This window comes from Cervus elaphus, chromosome X (assembly GCF_910594005.1).
Source record: "Cervus elaphus chromosome X, mCerEla1.1, whole genome shotgun sequence".
NCBI lineage: Eukaryota > Metazoa > Chordata > Mammalia > Artiodactyla > Cervidae > Cervus > Cervus elaphus.
The window spans coordinates 110,535,206-110,551,512 of NC_057848.1; the positions used below are offsets into that span (position 1 = coordinate 110,535,206).

The window sequence follows — 16,307 nt, forward strand, 5'->3', positions numbered from 1 at the left end:
AAAACCACTACAATATTGTAAAGTGATTAGCCTCTAACTAATAAAAATAATTGGGACAAAAAAAGAGTCAGTTAAGGGCTCCGTAGCCCCGGAGCCTGCAGCCCGGGCGGGCGGCCGCGGGGCCGCGGAGGGTGCGGGCAGGACTGCGCTTCGGGGCCTTTGGACGCGTCCCGAGGGTGGCAGACGCGGGGCTGAGAGTGAGCGAGCCCGGGGAGACGGCTTCCGAGTGGCGGGTGGGAGGTTTCAGGACCGGGATTGTGGGGAGATCGGTGGCGATGGAGGATGTGGTGGGTTTCACTCCTACGCGGATTGTTTAAAATAACTTGTCTCCGGTAACGTCTCGGGTTAACACACTTTTCCTCTCTCCCCACCCCCCCACCTTTTTTTTCCTTCTTACTACTACACCTCTCACCTTGCTACACAGAGACCTAAAGGGCAAGGAAATAAAGTTTCAGTACAAAACGGTTCGATTCATCAAAAAGATGCTGTAAATGATGATGATTTTGAGCCATACTTAAGGAGCCAGACAAATCAGAATAACAGCTATCCACCAATGTCAGATCCATACATGCCTAGTTACTATGCTCCATCCATTGGATTTCCATATTCGCTTGGGAAAGCAGCATGGTCCACAGCTGGAGACCAGCCTCTGCCATATCTGACAACCTATGGACAGATGAGTAATGGAGAGCATCATTATATACCGGACGGTGTGTTTAGTCAGCCTGGGGCATTAGGAAATACCCCTCCATTTCTTGGTCAACACGGATTTAACTTTTTTCCTGGTAATGCTGATTTCTCTACATGGGGGACAAGTGGATCTCAGGGACAATCAACACAAAGTTCTGCTTATAGTAGCAGTTACGGTTATCCACCTAGTTCTCTTGGGAGAGCTATTACTGATGGACAGGCTGGATTTGGCAATGATACTTTGAGCAAGGTGCCTGGCATTAGCAGTATCGAGCAAGGCATGACCGGACTGAAAATTGGTGGTGACCTGACCGCTGCAGTGACGAAAACTGTAGGAACAGCATTGAGCAGCAGTGGTATGACCAGCATCGCAACCAGTAGTGTGCCCCCGGTTAGCAGTGCGGCTCCGAAACCCATCTCCTGGGCAGCCATTGCCAGAAAGCCCGCCAAACCTCAACCGAAACTTAAACCCAAGGGCAATGTGGGCATCGGGGGTTCCGCTGTGCCGCCACCTCCTATAAAACACAACATGAATATTGGAACTTGGGATGAAAAGGGGTCAGTGGTAAAGGCTCCAGCAACCCAACCAGTCCTGCCTCCTCAGACTATAATCCAGCAGCCTCAGCCATTAATTCAGCCACCACCCCTGGTGCAGAGCCAACTGCCTCAACCGCAGCCTCAGCCGCCACAAGCGCAGCAGCCACAAGGACCTCAGCCACAGGCCCAGCCTCACCAAGTGCAGCCCCCGCAGCCACAGCCGCAGCACCGCTGGGTGGCGCCCCGGAACAGGGGGGCCGGCTTCAACCAGAACAATGGAGCGGGCAGTGAAAACTTTGGTCTAGGTGTCGTTCCTGTCAGCGCTTCCCCGTCGAGTGTGGAAGTGCATCCCGTGCTGGAAAAGCTAAAGGCCATAAACAACTACAATCCCAAAGACTCTGACTGGAACCTGAAGAACGGACGTGTGTTTATAATTAAGAGCTATTCTGAGGACGACATACACCGTTCCATTAAGTACTCTATCTGGTGTAGTACTGAGCATGGGAATAAGCGTTTGGATGCGGCTTACCGTTCCCTGAATGGGAAAGGCCCACTCTATCTGCTCTTTAGTGTGAATGGCAGTGGCCACTTCTGTGGAGTGGCTGAGATGAAGTCTGTTGTGGACTATAATGCGTATGCTGGTGTCTGGTCTCAGCATAAGTGGAAGGGCAAATTTGAAGTTAAATGGATCTTTGTCAAAGATGTCCCCAATAACCAATTACGGCATATTCGCTTAGAAAATAATGACAACAAGCCAGTTACCAATTCAAGGGACACTCAAGTGGTACCCCTAGAAAAAGCTAAGCAAGTGCTTAAAATAATTGCTACTTTCAAGCATACCACCTCAATCTTTGATGACTTCGCACATTATGAAAAGCGTCAAGAAGAGGAAGCCATGCGTAGGCAGCAAATGCATGATTACAGTCAACCCTCCATGTCCACAGATAAGAACCTGTCGATATGGAACCCATGGATACAGAGGGCCAGCTACTGTGAGGGCCTTGAGCGACCTTGGATTTTGATATCCACGGGGGGTACTGGAACCACCTCCCTGAAGCACATAAAGAGAGAAATAGAAACAAACAATAACCCTATGAAGATGTCCTGTTAGAATTACAACACTAATGATGTAGACTCTGGAAATGCCTAATAAGTCAAAGAAGACGTTATTAAAGCTTTTTTTCTGCTTAAGGTGACATCTTTGAACTCTAACAACACAGAATTGACTCTTCTTGTAATGGTTTTCATCAGCGCGTCTGCCCTTATACTCTCACCAAACACACTTGAGAACTGTAACTCCGTCAAGCACTTTCTGTCCTGAAGCTTTTACCAGTATCTGCTGTCTTTTGTAATTATACATCCTAGCTAAGGCACAGAAGACTGAATGAATGCAAGGATTCATTAACTCTTTAAATTTGTTAAATACTAACAGTTAACCATTAGAAGTGGTTCAATGATGTAAGAGTCACACTGCTTCAACTTTTTCTTTGTTGTAGTTTTTAAATTGTCAATTTTTAGCTATTTGACAGATTAAAAGCAAAAGAATCATGCCATACTTGGTCCTGGAGTTCAAGTCTAAATGTTTATGTGAAAATTATTGTAGTAAACTTTTAATATGGCAAAGCAACCTTAAGCTCTATTTTAGCCAAATGAAACATAATCTGAGATTATATTAGAACATTTCCCTTGTCTTCAAACTGTTTGGTGTAACAGAATATTGATATGCAGCTTGGTGGATCTCACCAGTTAATGCACATTCTTCTCCCCTCCTTCCCCCAATAACATGTATACTGAAAAATGTGCATTTGTCTGAGGAATTATTTTGTTTGCTACCACTTAATGAATCTCAAAATTTTGAGTAATGTACCTCAGTCTAATCAGACTTTTTATGACCTTTATAACTACATTTAAAACCCTTAATTCCTGTTTCTGCGTGTTTGCGAGCCTGATTGCTATCATGAAGTAAAAATTTATTACTCTAGGTATTCACTAGCTAAATAAACATAGTTCTTGTTTAGCAAGCATATATTGTTCCTCAACTCCTTTCTCCGGCTTTTGCGGTGTCCTGGCATCCTTAAAATATTTGAAAATATGGCCTTGATCCATGGATTAAATCAGTATCTAAGTGAAAAAAAAAAAAGAGTCAGTTAAGTCATTTATATAGGGCAGTCCTTCTGGGTCTTAGTTATGTTTGGCCGGTTATCTGGTTTCTTTTCCCACATCTGACTTGCCCTAGGACCCTCCCCAACATGCATGCACTACTCTATTCCAAGATGCGCGCCAGCCCAGAGACCTATGGGGGAGATGGCATCACATACTATGAGGTGGTGCCCTTTTCTTTTTGACCCCCAAGGGGCACATTCTGCACATGTGCCGTGTCTCTCATGCCCTGAAGATGGGAAATATGTGATCTCTTGATCTTTTACTCAAACAGGGTGTAGCCCCTCTCTGTCTCTGCCATAACTATCATCTTACAGCGTCGTCAGGAGACAAAGCCTGACTACCCAGTTTCTGTTGTTATTTCTATTTTGATGTGCAAGCAGAATCTGATTTAAATATCTAGACTCAAGCCCACTTGCCTCCTTCCTCAGGAAATATAAACTTTTTATTTAAATCATAGAAGGTTATTGGATTTTTCTCAAACACTTTTTCTGCATATGGAGACCTGTGGATTCATGAATATTGAAAAATTCTTGTATCATATGATAAATCCCACTTGATCATATGGTATGGTCCTTTTAATGTACTGTTGGATTAGGTTTGCTGCTGTTTTGTTGAGGATTTTGTGCCTATGTTCATCAGTGATAGCGACCTATAATTTTCTCTTTTGGTGGTATCTTTGTTTGCTTTTGGTATCAGGGTGATAGTGGCCTGATAGAATGAGTTTGGAATAGATTCAGAAGGATAAGTATTGACTCTTCCCTTAATGCCTGATAGAATTTGCCTGTGAAGTCATCTGGTCCTGGACTTTTGTTCGCTTGCATGTTGTTGTTCAGTCACTCAGTCATGTCCGACTCTTTGCGACCCCATGGACTGCAGCACACCAGGCTTCCTTTTCCTTCACCAACTCCGGGAGCTTGGTCAAACTCATGTCCATCGAGTCGGTGATGCAATCCAACCATCTCATCCCCCGTCATTCCTTTCTCCTCCCGCGTTCAATCTTTCCCAGCATCAAGGTCTTTTCTAAAGAGTCGGCTCTTCACAACAGGTGGCCAAAGTATTGGAGCTTCAGCTTCAGCATCAGTCCTTCCAATGAATATTCGGGGCTGATTTTCTTTAGGATTGACTGGATGGATCTCCTTGCAGTCCAAGGGACCCTCAAGAGGCTTCACCACAGTTCAAAAGCATCAATTCTTCAGCAATCACCCTTCTTTATGGTCCAACTCACACATCCATACGTGACTACTGAAAAAACCCTAGCTTTGACTAGACGGACCTTGTTGGCAAAGTAGTGTCTCTGCTTTTTAATATGTTGTCTAGGTGTCTCATAGCTTTTCTTCAAGGAGCAAGTGTCTTTTAATTTCATGGTTGCACTCACCATCTGCAGTGATTTTGGAGCCCAAGAAAATAAAGTCTGTCACTGTTTCCGTTGTTCCCCCACCTATTTTTGACATGAAGTGATGGGACTGGATGCCATGATCTTAGCTTTTTAAATGTTGAGTTTTAAGCCAGCTTTTTCTTTTTTTCTTTTCCCAGGTTTTTTACATGTTTATTTTTGATAGGTGTGGTTATAATACATTCAGTTTTGAATCCTATAGTTCATTCAACAAACATTTTCCTCATTTTATTAAAGAAACTGTTAGTGAAGATCATTTTAGAATCTCATTCATATTTTTAAAAAGACACTTAAGTTATCTAAATCATATATAAATGTTATAGAAAAATTAAATAAATGGTTGTGTAGGAAGGAAAAAAGCCTACAAGGAAAATGTATGTATAAGCAAAAATTGACTGTAGTATGAATGGCTCTTAATCTGTAAGCCAGCTTTTTCACCCTCCTTTTTCCCCCTCATCAGGAGGCTCTTTAGTTCCTCTTCACTTTCTGCCATAAGTGTGGTGTCATCTGCATATCTGAGGTTATTAATAAATATCCTGGCAATATTGATTCCAGGTTGTGCTTAATCCAGCCTGGCATTTCACATAATGTACTCTGTATTTAAGTTAAATAAGCAGGGTGACGATATACAGCCTTGATTTACTCCTTTCCCAATTTGATAACAGTCCATTGTTCCATGTCCAGTTCTAACTGTTGTTTCTTCATCTAAATACACCTTTCTCAGGAGGCAGGTAAGGTAGTAAGGTATTACCATCTCTTTAAGAATTTTCCAATTAAACAGATGTAGGTGTTTTTCTGGAATTCTCTTGCTTTTTCTATGATCCAATGAACGTTGGCAATTTGATTTCTGGTTCCTCTGCCTTTTCTAAATCCAGCTTGAACACCTGGAAGTTCTCACTTATGTACCATTGAAGCCTCACTTTGAGAATTTTGAGCATTATTTTGCGAATGTGTGAGCTGAGTGCAATTGTGCAGTAGTTTAAACATTCTAGGCATTGCCTTTCTTTGGGACTGGAATGAGAAGAAAACATACTTGTACATAGATTATATGATTCTCAAACATGTAGTGGGGCTGACTGGTGTGTGTGTGTGTGTGTGTGTGTATACTTTAATTAATTTTATTTCATCAAGTCTCCTTTTGATCATTAATCTTTCAATAGAAAGCATTAGGTGATCAAGTATTTCGTCTCTCAATTGGTTCTTCACTTGCCCTGGGTCCACCATGTCCCTCCCTGTCGGGTCTTAGGCCCAGCTCTCTGTTTCCTATTAGAGGGTGGTAATAGTTAAGATGTCTAGCAAGGAATAAAGTCAACTCCAAGTTGTCCAATAGGACTACCCTAATTTTAACATACATGTGCATTATACGCATGCATTACTTTAAAGAGAACTATAGATGTGATCGTTGTTTCAAGTTCTTTAGATATCATTATTTTACTAGGAACAGGTGATACATGGTGCAAAAATCAAGACACTATCACTTTATAAGATACACAAACTGTAATCAAAGTTGCCAACAAACAGGAGGATATCATTAGTAAAGACTGAAACCAGTACCCTCTTCAACCAAACCATTTTCCTAGCATTTCCCTTAAACTGGGAAGAGGATCATTCAGAGTGGAAATGTGACTTTTCATATACATCATAAAGGGGGTTGCATTAGAAGACTCATCAGGTATAAAAATACAGCATTCACTATGTGTTAGAGTATAAGGTCCCCCTTGGGAAGCTGTTAGAATATTGAGGACCATGCATTCTGCAGGACTGCTTTTCTCATGGAAATTTCTGAATTGAGCACACTAATGGCTTGGTTACTATCATTAAAGGCTTCCTGGGTGAATTTTGTTAAAGCTTCTATATGAGTAGTGATATCTTCTATTCCAGCTGAAGGAATAAATATTGTGGCCAAATAATCATACCATTGGAGAACTGATTGAACCCAGCATGCCCACATTGAAGGCAGACTGAGAACGGCTGCTTTCAGGGTACCTGTAGGCAACGTTGAGCCTAAAGGAGACCTACTGTACACCTTCCTACCAACCCGGGGGGACCCAAGGTCAAAACTTTGTTCCATACACCTACTGGATCCAGTTAGGAGCTATCCAATGTGTTTCCCAGCCAGTGAAAAACACACTTCAGAACCTGAAACATACATACACTCAAAGGCTATCAAACATTAGATAGGATTCATTTGGGGTTTTAATAAATTTACAAATATGTATCCAACACCATCATCCAGCAACTTGCAGTATGAAGTCAGGGGGATGCTTTTGAAATCGATGATAATGGCCTGATTCATTCTTTTGGACTGCTACACTTGTATCTACTGGATGCTACACCATGTTGCATTGATCCCTTTGCTTACTGATGAGAATTGGGAGTGTTCTGTTTTTCCCATCACCAACACCACTGTGCATGTGTTTTTGTACACTACAAGTACCAGCGTGTCTCCAGAAGATGTACCAGGCAGTGGACTTCCTGGAACAGAGAAAAAATAGCTTTTTTTTTTTTTTTTCCAAGATTTAAGACCTTTGGCTCAAAGCAAGGACTCTGGAGTCATATGGCTTGGTTTCAATTCTGCCACTGATCTGCACGGGCCAAATGCCCTTGGGCCAGTGGCTGAACCTTTCGGAACCTGTTTCCTCACCTGTAAGAGGCTGGTAATCATTGGTACTATAGTCCTAGGAGTGTCACAAGGAAGCATTACTATTTATGTACAGCACTTAGAAGAGTACCAGGCACAGGGGCCCTGCTGTATAAGTTGCTTTTCATAGATTTTGCCAAATTACCTCCCAAAAAGATCTCTGTGCAAGACAGTGGTGCACACTGTCACAGGGGTTTGCTTCTAACCTCTCCCACTCTCGGAATGGTTAAGCTCTTGGAAGCTTGTCGTCCTAGAGTGTGAAACCCGATTTATGGTTTTAGTTTACATCTCCAGGATCAGCGGTGGTGAGCATCTTTGCGGGTGTAACTGGACATTGAGACTCTCTATTCTTTGAATTGCCTCAGAGTGGGGAAAGAGCTGAGGGAGTGAGGTCAACCCCAGTCTGTCCCCCAAATCTGCCTGCCAAGAACGTTTGATGGAAGCAGATGAGGCAGATTGCTTGCAGAACAAAAATAGGATCCCTTTGCGCTCTGGCCACGTATGGAGAAGTACACCGACCACTGATCACTGACTGTGGGATTCCTCTGCCCAGTCTCTCATTGGGTCGTAAGGCCTGTGGTGGAAGGGAGGCTGGCAAATGCTTTCAGCACGTTCTAAGTGCCCAGCGTCTCCATTCTGACGTTTCATCCTCACCTCCCAGGAGACCAGGGCCCTCAGGACCCTCCTGCCTCCTGCTCCACCCAGTTTGTACAGAGTCAGGGCTCAGGGCTGTGACTCTAATCAGAAAGGGAAGGCAGGACAGGAGGAGGTGGGATGAGAGGCTTGACAGAGGTACTCATACCATCACCTTCATCCGCCAACTCATCAACTGCCCTGATGACCCTTGGGCTCGGCAGCAAACTGGAGGAGGCCTTTGGCCCCACTGATTATTCCTCGAGGGGGCTGGGCAAACAAGGCGCGTGCTGGTTGGTAGGAACCAGATCAATAAGGAGGCCATGGCTGGGGCGTCCCAGGCTTGCCGAAAGCCTGGGGCAGTTTGCCACAATCTTGTACATGCGGTGCCTGTGGTGCTTGACCGCTCGCTCCAGACACCGCTGGCCTCACCTTCCATGACCGCCACCACCACTGCCACCACAACTCGGTTGATAAATCATCGCCGCCCCAGGTCCGGGGGCCACCCAGATGGCTACATGAGCTCCCCGGATGATGAGGTGTCAGTTTGGGGAGCGGGTTTCGGCTCAGAGGGCAGGGAGCAGACCTGCATCCCTCAGGCCGGCTCCACAGCCCCGCAGGGACTTGGACTGGGCTCCAAGGTGAGGACACCGTGAAGCAGTGAAGGTGAGGGTGGAGATGGGTACCCAAACCCTGAGGGATTCAACTCAGAGTGGGAGGTGCTGGAAGCGGGGAGGGGGGCGGTGCTGTGGGGCTTCGAAGACCGGCTTGGCTCCCTGGCCGACGACAAAGAGGAGGCCCTGCAGCTGGCTGACGAGTCGGTGGTGGCCATCCTGTGGCAACTGAGTGACTTGGACATACTGGGAGTCCGCAGATACCTGTCCCTGGAGAGCTATGTGATCACCGATATGCCCTCCTTGTGGGCCGACCTCGAGGCGGGTCCCAGCGGTTGAGGCACGGTCCCCGAGTTGTGGGGCAGTGGTGCTGGCTGCGGCCCGCCCTCTCCAGGTTGGTGGGGCCGAGGAGGGCCGGGCCCGGGGGAACCCTAAGCGAGGCACTAAGAGTAGGTTGAACGTGGCTGCGGATCACCACCCGCCCCCCTTGGAAGGCTCGTTTGGGCTGCTGCCTGACTCCGAGTCCTCTGATGAGTTCAGTGAGATAGAGCTGATGAGGGTGAGCATTTATCCCAAAGACGGAGGCCAAGCCAAGCTCAACAGCTTCAAGGGTCCCAGGAACATGCCCAGACACTCGACTGTCTAAGGCAGGGAGAAGCTCCTTCTTAACCGGCCAGGCCCGTTCCTGTCCTCTGTTCTGCGAGGGTTCACTTCGGTCGTGGAAAGGCAGGACAGGCAGGGCGATGCAGAGCTGAACATCTTCCCACCTAAGCAAATGCAGAGCGAGCTCTGGGGGAAAGGTGGCTGCCTGCAGAGCTACCAGGGAGTACCAGTATGGCAGCTCCTGCAGCTGCCACTACAGGCAGCCTGCCATGCGTCACTCCTAGGAGGAAGAGAGAGCAGGAGAAGAAATCCCTTGGAGGCGTCTCCAAACCTGCCCTGGGGAGAACCTTCCCTTCCTGGGAGCAGTGAACCTTGGCCACTCCCCTGGAACCGTCCCCGTTGCCCCCAGTCTCTGGCATTCCGCTGCTTGGGAGGTCCAAGAGGTATCCCTTGGCCCCTTTGGGAACCAAAGAGTCGAAGCACATGGATGCTGTGGCAAAATCTGTGGCCAGGAGGGCCCGGGAGGCTGTGTCACTGATGGCGGTGGTGGGAGAAGACAACGACCCCAATAGAGACTCAGTCACAAGGGGCCAAGCGAGTAGGCCAGGCCCCTCCTCTCTCCCCATTCTTCTCCCTCCCACCCTCCCCAGGACACACGTCTTCACCCGTGCTCCCTCTGTCCGTCCCTCAGGGGTCGTCATTGGGTGCCCCTTGGTCAGTGGGTCATTAGGATGTCAGATTGGGGTCCTTTTACTAGGGACAAACGGTAAAGTAGCACTTTGGGTGTGCTGGGCTTGGTTTTCCACCCTCGGGCTGTTTCCAGTCTCCGCGAGGCTGGGACTAGAGAGCAAGGGAGGGCTGGTAGCTTAATTGTGTCAAGGGGACCCCTTAAAATCTTCACAGAGCTTCAGTGTTTAGATGAATGACTTTCCTGAATCCTACTTCTTAGCTGTTCCCCAAACCTTCTTTCAAGGGGCCCGGGCTTTCTCAGTGCTGCACTGTTGTCCCCCACTCAGCTCTGCCTGCTGGCCTGGGGCCGACTGATGGAGAAAGTGCTAAAGAGATCAGCCTTTCAATTCTCTTCCCATTCCCCTGCCTCAGCCCAGTCCCAACTCACGCCTGCTCACACACACACAGACACAGACATATAAATGCACTGGTACACACATACATGCATACACACACACACACACACACACACACACACATCATTAGTCCAGATTGGTGAAAAATCTTTGTTTTAGCTTCCCACTCACTGGGCATGGCCATCTTCTCCGTGGGCACGTCCTGGAGAACCCAGCAGCGATGACCTCAACATCAGAGACCCCCAAGATCCAGGAAACTCAGAGCCCTTGGGCCTGAACCCGGGAGGAGTCATGCCCAGAGGACCTGAACCCTCAGATGAGTGTCTTGGGTTTTGATATGGGGGGAGGGAACCGGGGGTGAGGGCAGAAACCTCTCTCTCTCTCTCTCCTGGGGGCTCAGCCTTGCTCCTAGGCAGCTTCTTCCATGGGAAACAGGGTGTCAACAGGGTTGGCCCTGGCCCCATCATCCTCTGTGTGGGATTTGTTTGGCAGAGGTGATCGGTGGCAGTGCCCCAACAGCTTCTCTGGCTGTAAACTTGCAGGTTAATAGCTTTTTCTGTGAAGTGCTCTTCACCCACATTGCTCTCCCAGGTGCTGGCTGTGGCTGCAGCTCTGAGAGGCTCGAACCCAGAACCACAGTCTTTGGGGACCACAGTGGTGAAAATGCAGCCCTTGGGGAACAGGGGAGGCAGGCCCATAGAGAAGGTCTAGCCTGCCAGGCAGAGCAGGGGAGGCTTGTTGCCAGCAGATCGAGGTGCTGCCTCACCTCGCATTAGAGCCTGGGAAGCTGGATTGTGTGCCCTTTCCCTCTCAGGTGACCAGGAACCAACTGACCATTCCCAAGACGGGAAAGGAAGCAGCAGCCACCGGGAATGCTGGACTGTCCTCGGGTAATGCTTCCTCTGGCTCCTGAAATGCACACCCAATCCTCATGGTGGAATCTGGATCCAAGTGCAACTGAAATGTGTGGGCCTCCCTGCCTTGTCCCCATCCCACACCCCTCAGAAGGAGCCCACCTCCTGTCCACTGAGAAAAGTCTTTCCCTTGCCATTCTAGACATCTGGCTTTGGCATGGATGGCCCTGTGGAGAGGAGAAAAAGGAGGCGACGGGAGGACAGTCTATACTAACCTTCTCTCTTCCTCCCATGTCTACTGGCCTAGTGTCTGGTGCTACAGATAGAAATGGATGACCTTAAAGAGAAATACAGTATCAGGAACCAGGGACAGAGAGCAGCGGGTTCTTAGTGCAGAAGCTGGATGTGCACTTTGGGTGGGGTGGGCTGCAGGTGCAGGGGACCTCGTAGGGATCAGCATTCCTGTGGGGAGGAGAACCTATCAAGCCTGTCCCTGCAGCATGCAGTGCATGTTTAGCTGGGCGTGCAGACAAGTAGCAAAGTACTGTGTGGACTACGTGCACACTCTGCCAGCGAGATGAGTCCTAGAGAGCTCCTTCTGATAGGACTTGTAGAGATGCCATGTTGATTTTTCCCTTTTACTGCTGCTTGGTGTGGCATCTCGGGTTCTTGTCAGATTGCTTGTTTGCGAGACAATTTTTTTAACTTGAGAGCTGCTTGCACATTTTGGTTTGTTTTAGGAAATAGCTTCACATTTAACTCAGGTGGTGGGGAATGAGCAGGCCCAGAGCTCTTTGCTTTGGGGCTAGTGGGGTGGGTTTCAGGTTTGGGGCTAGGTGGTTCCAAACAGGGACAAGGGGACAGGCTTATATATCCCTCTGTGTGGAGCACCTTCTTATGCCTCTCCCTGTTGCAGCCGCCATGCAGCACCTGGCTGACAAGTTCCAGATCCTTTGGAGTGAGTGTTACACACAACATACCCCTTCCCACAGTCCTGGTTGTTGAGCAGGGTTGTGGGCTGGCCCTGCCTTGAGGCTGTTCCTTGAGTCTGCTGTTTCGCAGGTTGAGCACAACATCTGTCTGCAAGAGGAGCAGCTGTGACCTCCAGGGCCGGCGAGCTGTGGCCAAGCGAGTTGCCTCTTCTTCTGCCTCCATCAGGGCATCCTCTGCCCCTTGATTTGCCTCCTCTCTGCCCCAGTCTCACAGCAGATTTTGATTAAAGGAATTCTCATGTTCTGTGTTCTGCACTCTCTCTGGGGGGTAGGGGTTTGGGGAGTGGGGCAAGGCCTGGTGGGGAGCCACTCCATATCAGATCCTGTTGCAGAACAGCACCTCTGGCATCCTGTGTTGCGGACTCTGGGTCAGCCTCTGCTACCATCCAGGCCAGCAGGGCAGTGGAGTGCCCCCAGTCTGGGTTCACTGAGGGCCTTGCCTGGCCACATTGGCACATCCTCCCATTCCCCTAAAGGCCCTCTTCTAGTTCTCTAAACACCCTCTTCTGGGATTTGCCGGTTCCCATCCATAGATGACACTCTGCCTCCCTGGTGGAAGGAACTCATGATCCTCTTACAGAGCTCCAACCCATCCTCCTTGCCGCACTGGACTCATTGTCCTACTTACCCTGACCACTCTCTTTTCCTGTTGGAGCACCCTCGATCCCTCCCCTGACTTGCCATTGGTGACCTTGCGTGCACATATAGTTCAGCAGGTGGAAACAGGCACAGGTGCCCTCATCTCCCCCTTCCCAGGCTCTGCCCTCTCATTGGAGTCCCTACTGCCTGTACCATCTCCACCCCCGCCCCAGTCCCACCTTGCATGCTGGAACCTGCACACAGTCCTCCTCTCCTCTTTAGCCCTCACACCTGAGACTCAGGCACCAACAATTTCCCTTTTCCTTCTTTGGATTCAATAAGGGGCTTGGGCATGAAGCCTGGACCCAGTGAGCTGGGGAGCAGGAGGGAAGTTTGAGGGAACACAGGAGACAGGCTAGTCTCTGGGCTGGAGGTCAGGAGATGCATCTGTTTGGTGCCAACCTGGGTCAGACTGCACCCTGGCAGCTAGAGATGGATGGTGGAGTCCTTTGTGTTTTCACATCCTCCCTGCCCTAGCCAGCTGACCACCCTCGCCTTCAGCCTGAGCCTCTCTATACCATGAGTGGAAATGGGCCCATCATGCTCTATGGCAAGTGTGGTTAGTAGGTCTCTGTCCGAGTGAGTAAATTTGGCAGAGATCATCCACCTGAGGTCTCTGCCCACCGAAACATGTAGGTAAGTTGTGCCCAGGGAGAAGTCCAGCACCAGCATCAGCACCACCCTTGGGCAGAGAGGGTCCGGGGACTGTGGTCACCAGGGTGAGGAAGTGGAGAAGCTCAGGGAAGTGGAGGTGCAAGGGCATGAACACAACCCCTCATTCACTTTTTACCAGGCTCCCTTCCCTCCTCTGAGCACACAGTTCAGACCAACTACCTCACTATAATGTTGCTGGAAACATAGACATCACAAGCCTTGGCTCAGCCCCAAGCCTTCCACTTCCAGTGGGAAATCTGTGGCAGGGCCTGAGGCATAGGTTAAAGAAATCCATCTGGGCCCCAGGGGGTAGGAGGAATGCAGAAGCCCGGCCTCATTCAGTGCACCCCTGTTGCCTTTCCCCTTCAGCCTTGGAGATCCTTAGGCCCCATCCTGCCTGGTTCTGCTGCCAGTCCAACTCCAGGGAAGATGCTCCCTCCCTATCACACCCCCACCCCACCAGCATCAGCCCAGGTCTACCGCTTTCTCTGGACTATTGAGGGACACTGGCACAAACAAAGAATTTAGAGTAGGTGAGCCTTGAAGAGAGCACTGGCTGCGGTAGGCACAGTAATCATGCCACAAAATGTCCAAGTCCTAATCCCTGCAGTTGGCTCATATGTTCCTTTGCATGATAGCAGTTGGTTAAGCTTGCAGATGCAATAAAGGCTGCTACTCAGCTGACTTAAGGTGGGGACACTCTCACCTCCAATGGGTAGGTCTGGCCAGGTACTCTGGGCCTGCCAGGGTTGCCAGGTGGGCTGTCCCTGTGTGACCCAGGGAGCAGCGTTTGAGTGACTACAGTGTGCTTGTTCTACCTGTGCTTGTGCAATGTTGACTTCCTGGTAAGTACTGCTCAGATGCAGATGGAGGACTTTTACAAAGAAGATTCACTTTCTTTCAAAAGATTTAACCTTTCTATTCCATAAAACATCCCTTCCAAACATAGGAGAGAAATTGCATTGAATTAAATGAGTTAAACAGACAACACATATACACATTATAGAGAGTGTTAGCCTTCAGTCTGACGAATAGGGAGGTAACAATCAACCCATTTCACTATACTCAGGTGACATGTACATTGCTCATCGAGGAGTCACCTATATATCCTTCTCCCTCACAAAATTCTCATGAATAAGTCAACTTACTGCCTATTCCATTTACTTCACATTCTTGAGGGTCCAAACTATATACAGAGAAAACAGATGGGGTGTTGCCTGTGTCTGGGGATTGACATAAGGGGTTAAATGACAAAACCCAGAAGCAATTTTGCAGGTGATGAGAAAATTTTGTTTTGATTGTGGGGGTGGTACCATAAGAGGATATGCTTACAGCACCTCAGAGACCTTGTAAGTCAATTGTATCTTTATTATTGAGATACTAATACCTTTTTCAACAGCACAAGAGACGGTTTTACACGTGGTTATCACCAAATGGTCAATACCAAAATCAAATTTGTTACAGTCTTCGTAGCTGAAGATGGAGAATCTGTATATACTCAGAAGAAACAAGACCTGGAGTTGACTGTGGCTCGGATCATCAGATTCACATAGAAAAATTCAGGCTTAACCTAAAAATGTGGTGAAAACTTCTAGACCAGTGGTATAACTTAAGTCATATCCACTATGATAATGCAGCAGAGGCAACAAATGGATTCAAGGGATTAGAACTTGTAAACAGTGTGTCTGAAGAACGATGGACTGAGGTCTGTAATACTGTACAGGAGGCTGTGAACAAAGCCATCGAAATGAAAAAGAAAAGCAAGAAGGCAAAGTGGTAGGAGGCCTTACAAATAGCTAAAGAAAGAAGAGAAGCAAAGATCAAGGGAGAAAGGGACAGGTATCAAACTAAATGCAGATTTGACAAACCTACCGATAACATCATAGTCGATGGTAAAAAGAAAAAAGCATTTCTTCTAAGATCAGGAAGAAGAGAAGGATGGCCACTCTCACCACTTTTATTCAATATAGTTACGGAATATCTAACCACAGCAATCAGAGAAAAAGAAATAAAAGAATCCAAGTTGGAAAGGAAATAAAGCTGTCACTGCTTGCAGTTTGCATGATACTGTGCATAGAGAATCCTAAAGATGCTGCCAGAAAACTATTAGAGCTCATCGATGAATTCAGTAAAGCTGCAGGATACAAAATGAATGCACAGAAATCTCCTGCATTTTTATATGCTAACAATGAAATTTCAGAAACAGAAATTAAATAAACAATCCCCCTTACCATCACATCAAAAAGAATAAAATTCCAAGGAACAAACCTAAGGAGACCAAAGAGCTGTACTCACAAATCTATAAGATGCATGCACCACAATATTGATTGCAGCACTATTTACAACTGCCAAGACACGGTAGCTACCTAGATATCCATCGACAGAGGAATGGGTAAAGAATATGTGGTACACATATACAGCGGAATATTACTTAACCATAAAAAGAATGAAATAATGCCACTTGGGGCAACATGGATGGATGTAGTGATTGCCATACTGAGTGAAGAAAGTCAGAAAGAGAAAGACAAATGTCCCTTACATGTGGAACCTAAAAAACTGTACAAATGAACTTATTAACAAAATGGAAACAGACTTTGAAAACTTATGAATACCAAAAGGGAAAGGCAGAGGTAGGGAAGGGATAAAGATCCTAATCTATAACATCCTAATGAAAGATGTTGACGATGACGTAAACAGATGGAAAGAAATATCATATTCTTGTGAGGCCAAGCATTTACAACTAGCCTCTGCTTTACACTTCCTAAGGAAGGAGGCAAGTGGGCCTGAGTCCAGGTATTTACAGTCAGTC

At 47.5% G+C, this 16,307-nt stretch overlaps 1 protein-coding gene and 1 pseudogene across 1 annotated transcript; both read left to right on the plus strand.

Moving 5' to 3' along the window:
- The first annotated feature begins 257 nt into the window (after positions 1 to 257).
- LOC122690446 (YTH domain-containing family protein 3-like) lies at positions 258 to 8,159 on the plus strand. The gene is made up of 3 exons (XM_043897418.1): positions 258 to 287; positions 425 to 2,126; positions 8,086 to 8,159. The coding sequence occupies exons 1-3, from the start codon at positions 276 to 278 to the stop codon at positions 8,157 to 8,159; spliced, it is 1,788 nt and encodes a 595-aa protein (XP_043753353.1). The 5' UTR covers positions 258 to 275.
- A 416-nt stretch (positions 8,160 to 8,575) lies between these two features.
- Positions 8,576 to 12,280, plus strand: LOC122690448 (annotated as a pseudogene).
- Positions 12,281 to 16,307: the final 4,027 nt, after the last annotated feature.

What these genes read in the sequence shown, in the direction of transcription:
- LOC122690446 (XM_043897418.1), top strand. An exon ending in TCAAGAAGAGGAAGCCATGC is followed by an intron (nt 2,127 to 8,085) that starts GTAGGCAGCAAA and finishes CTCACCTCCCAG; the next exon opens with GAGACCAGGGCCCTCAGGAC.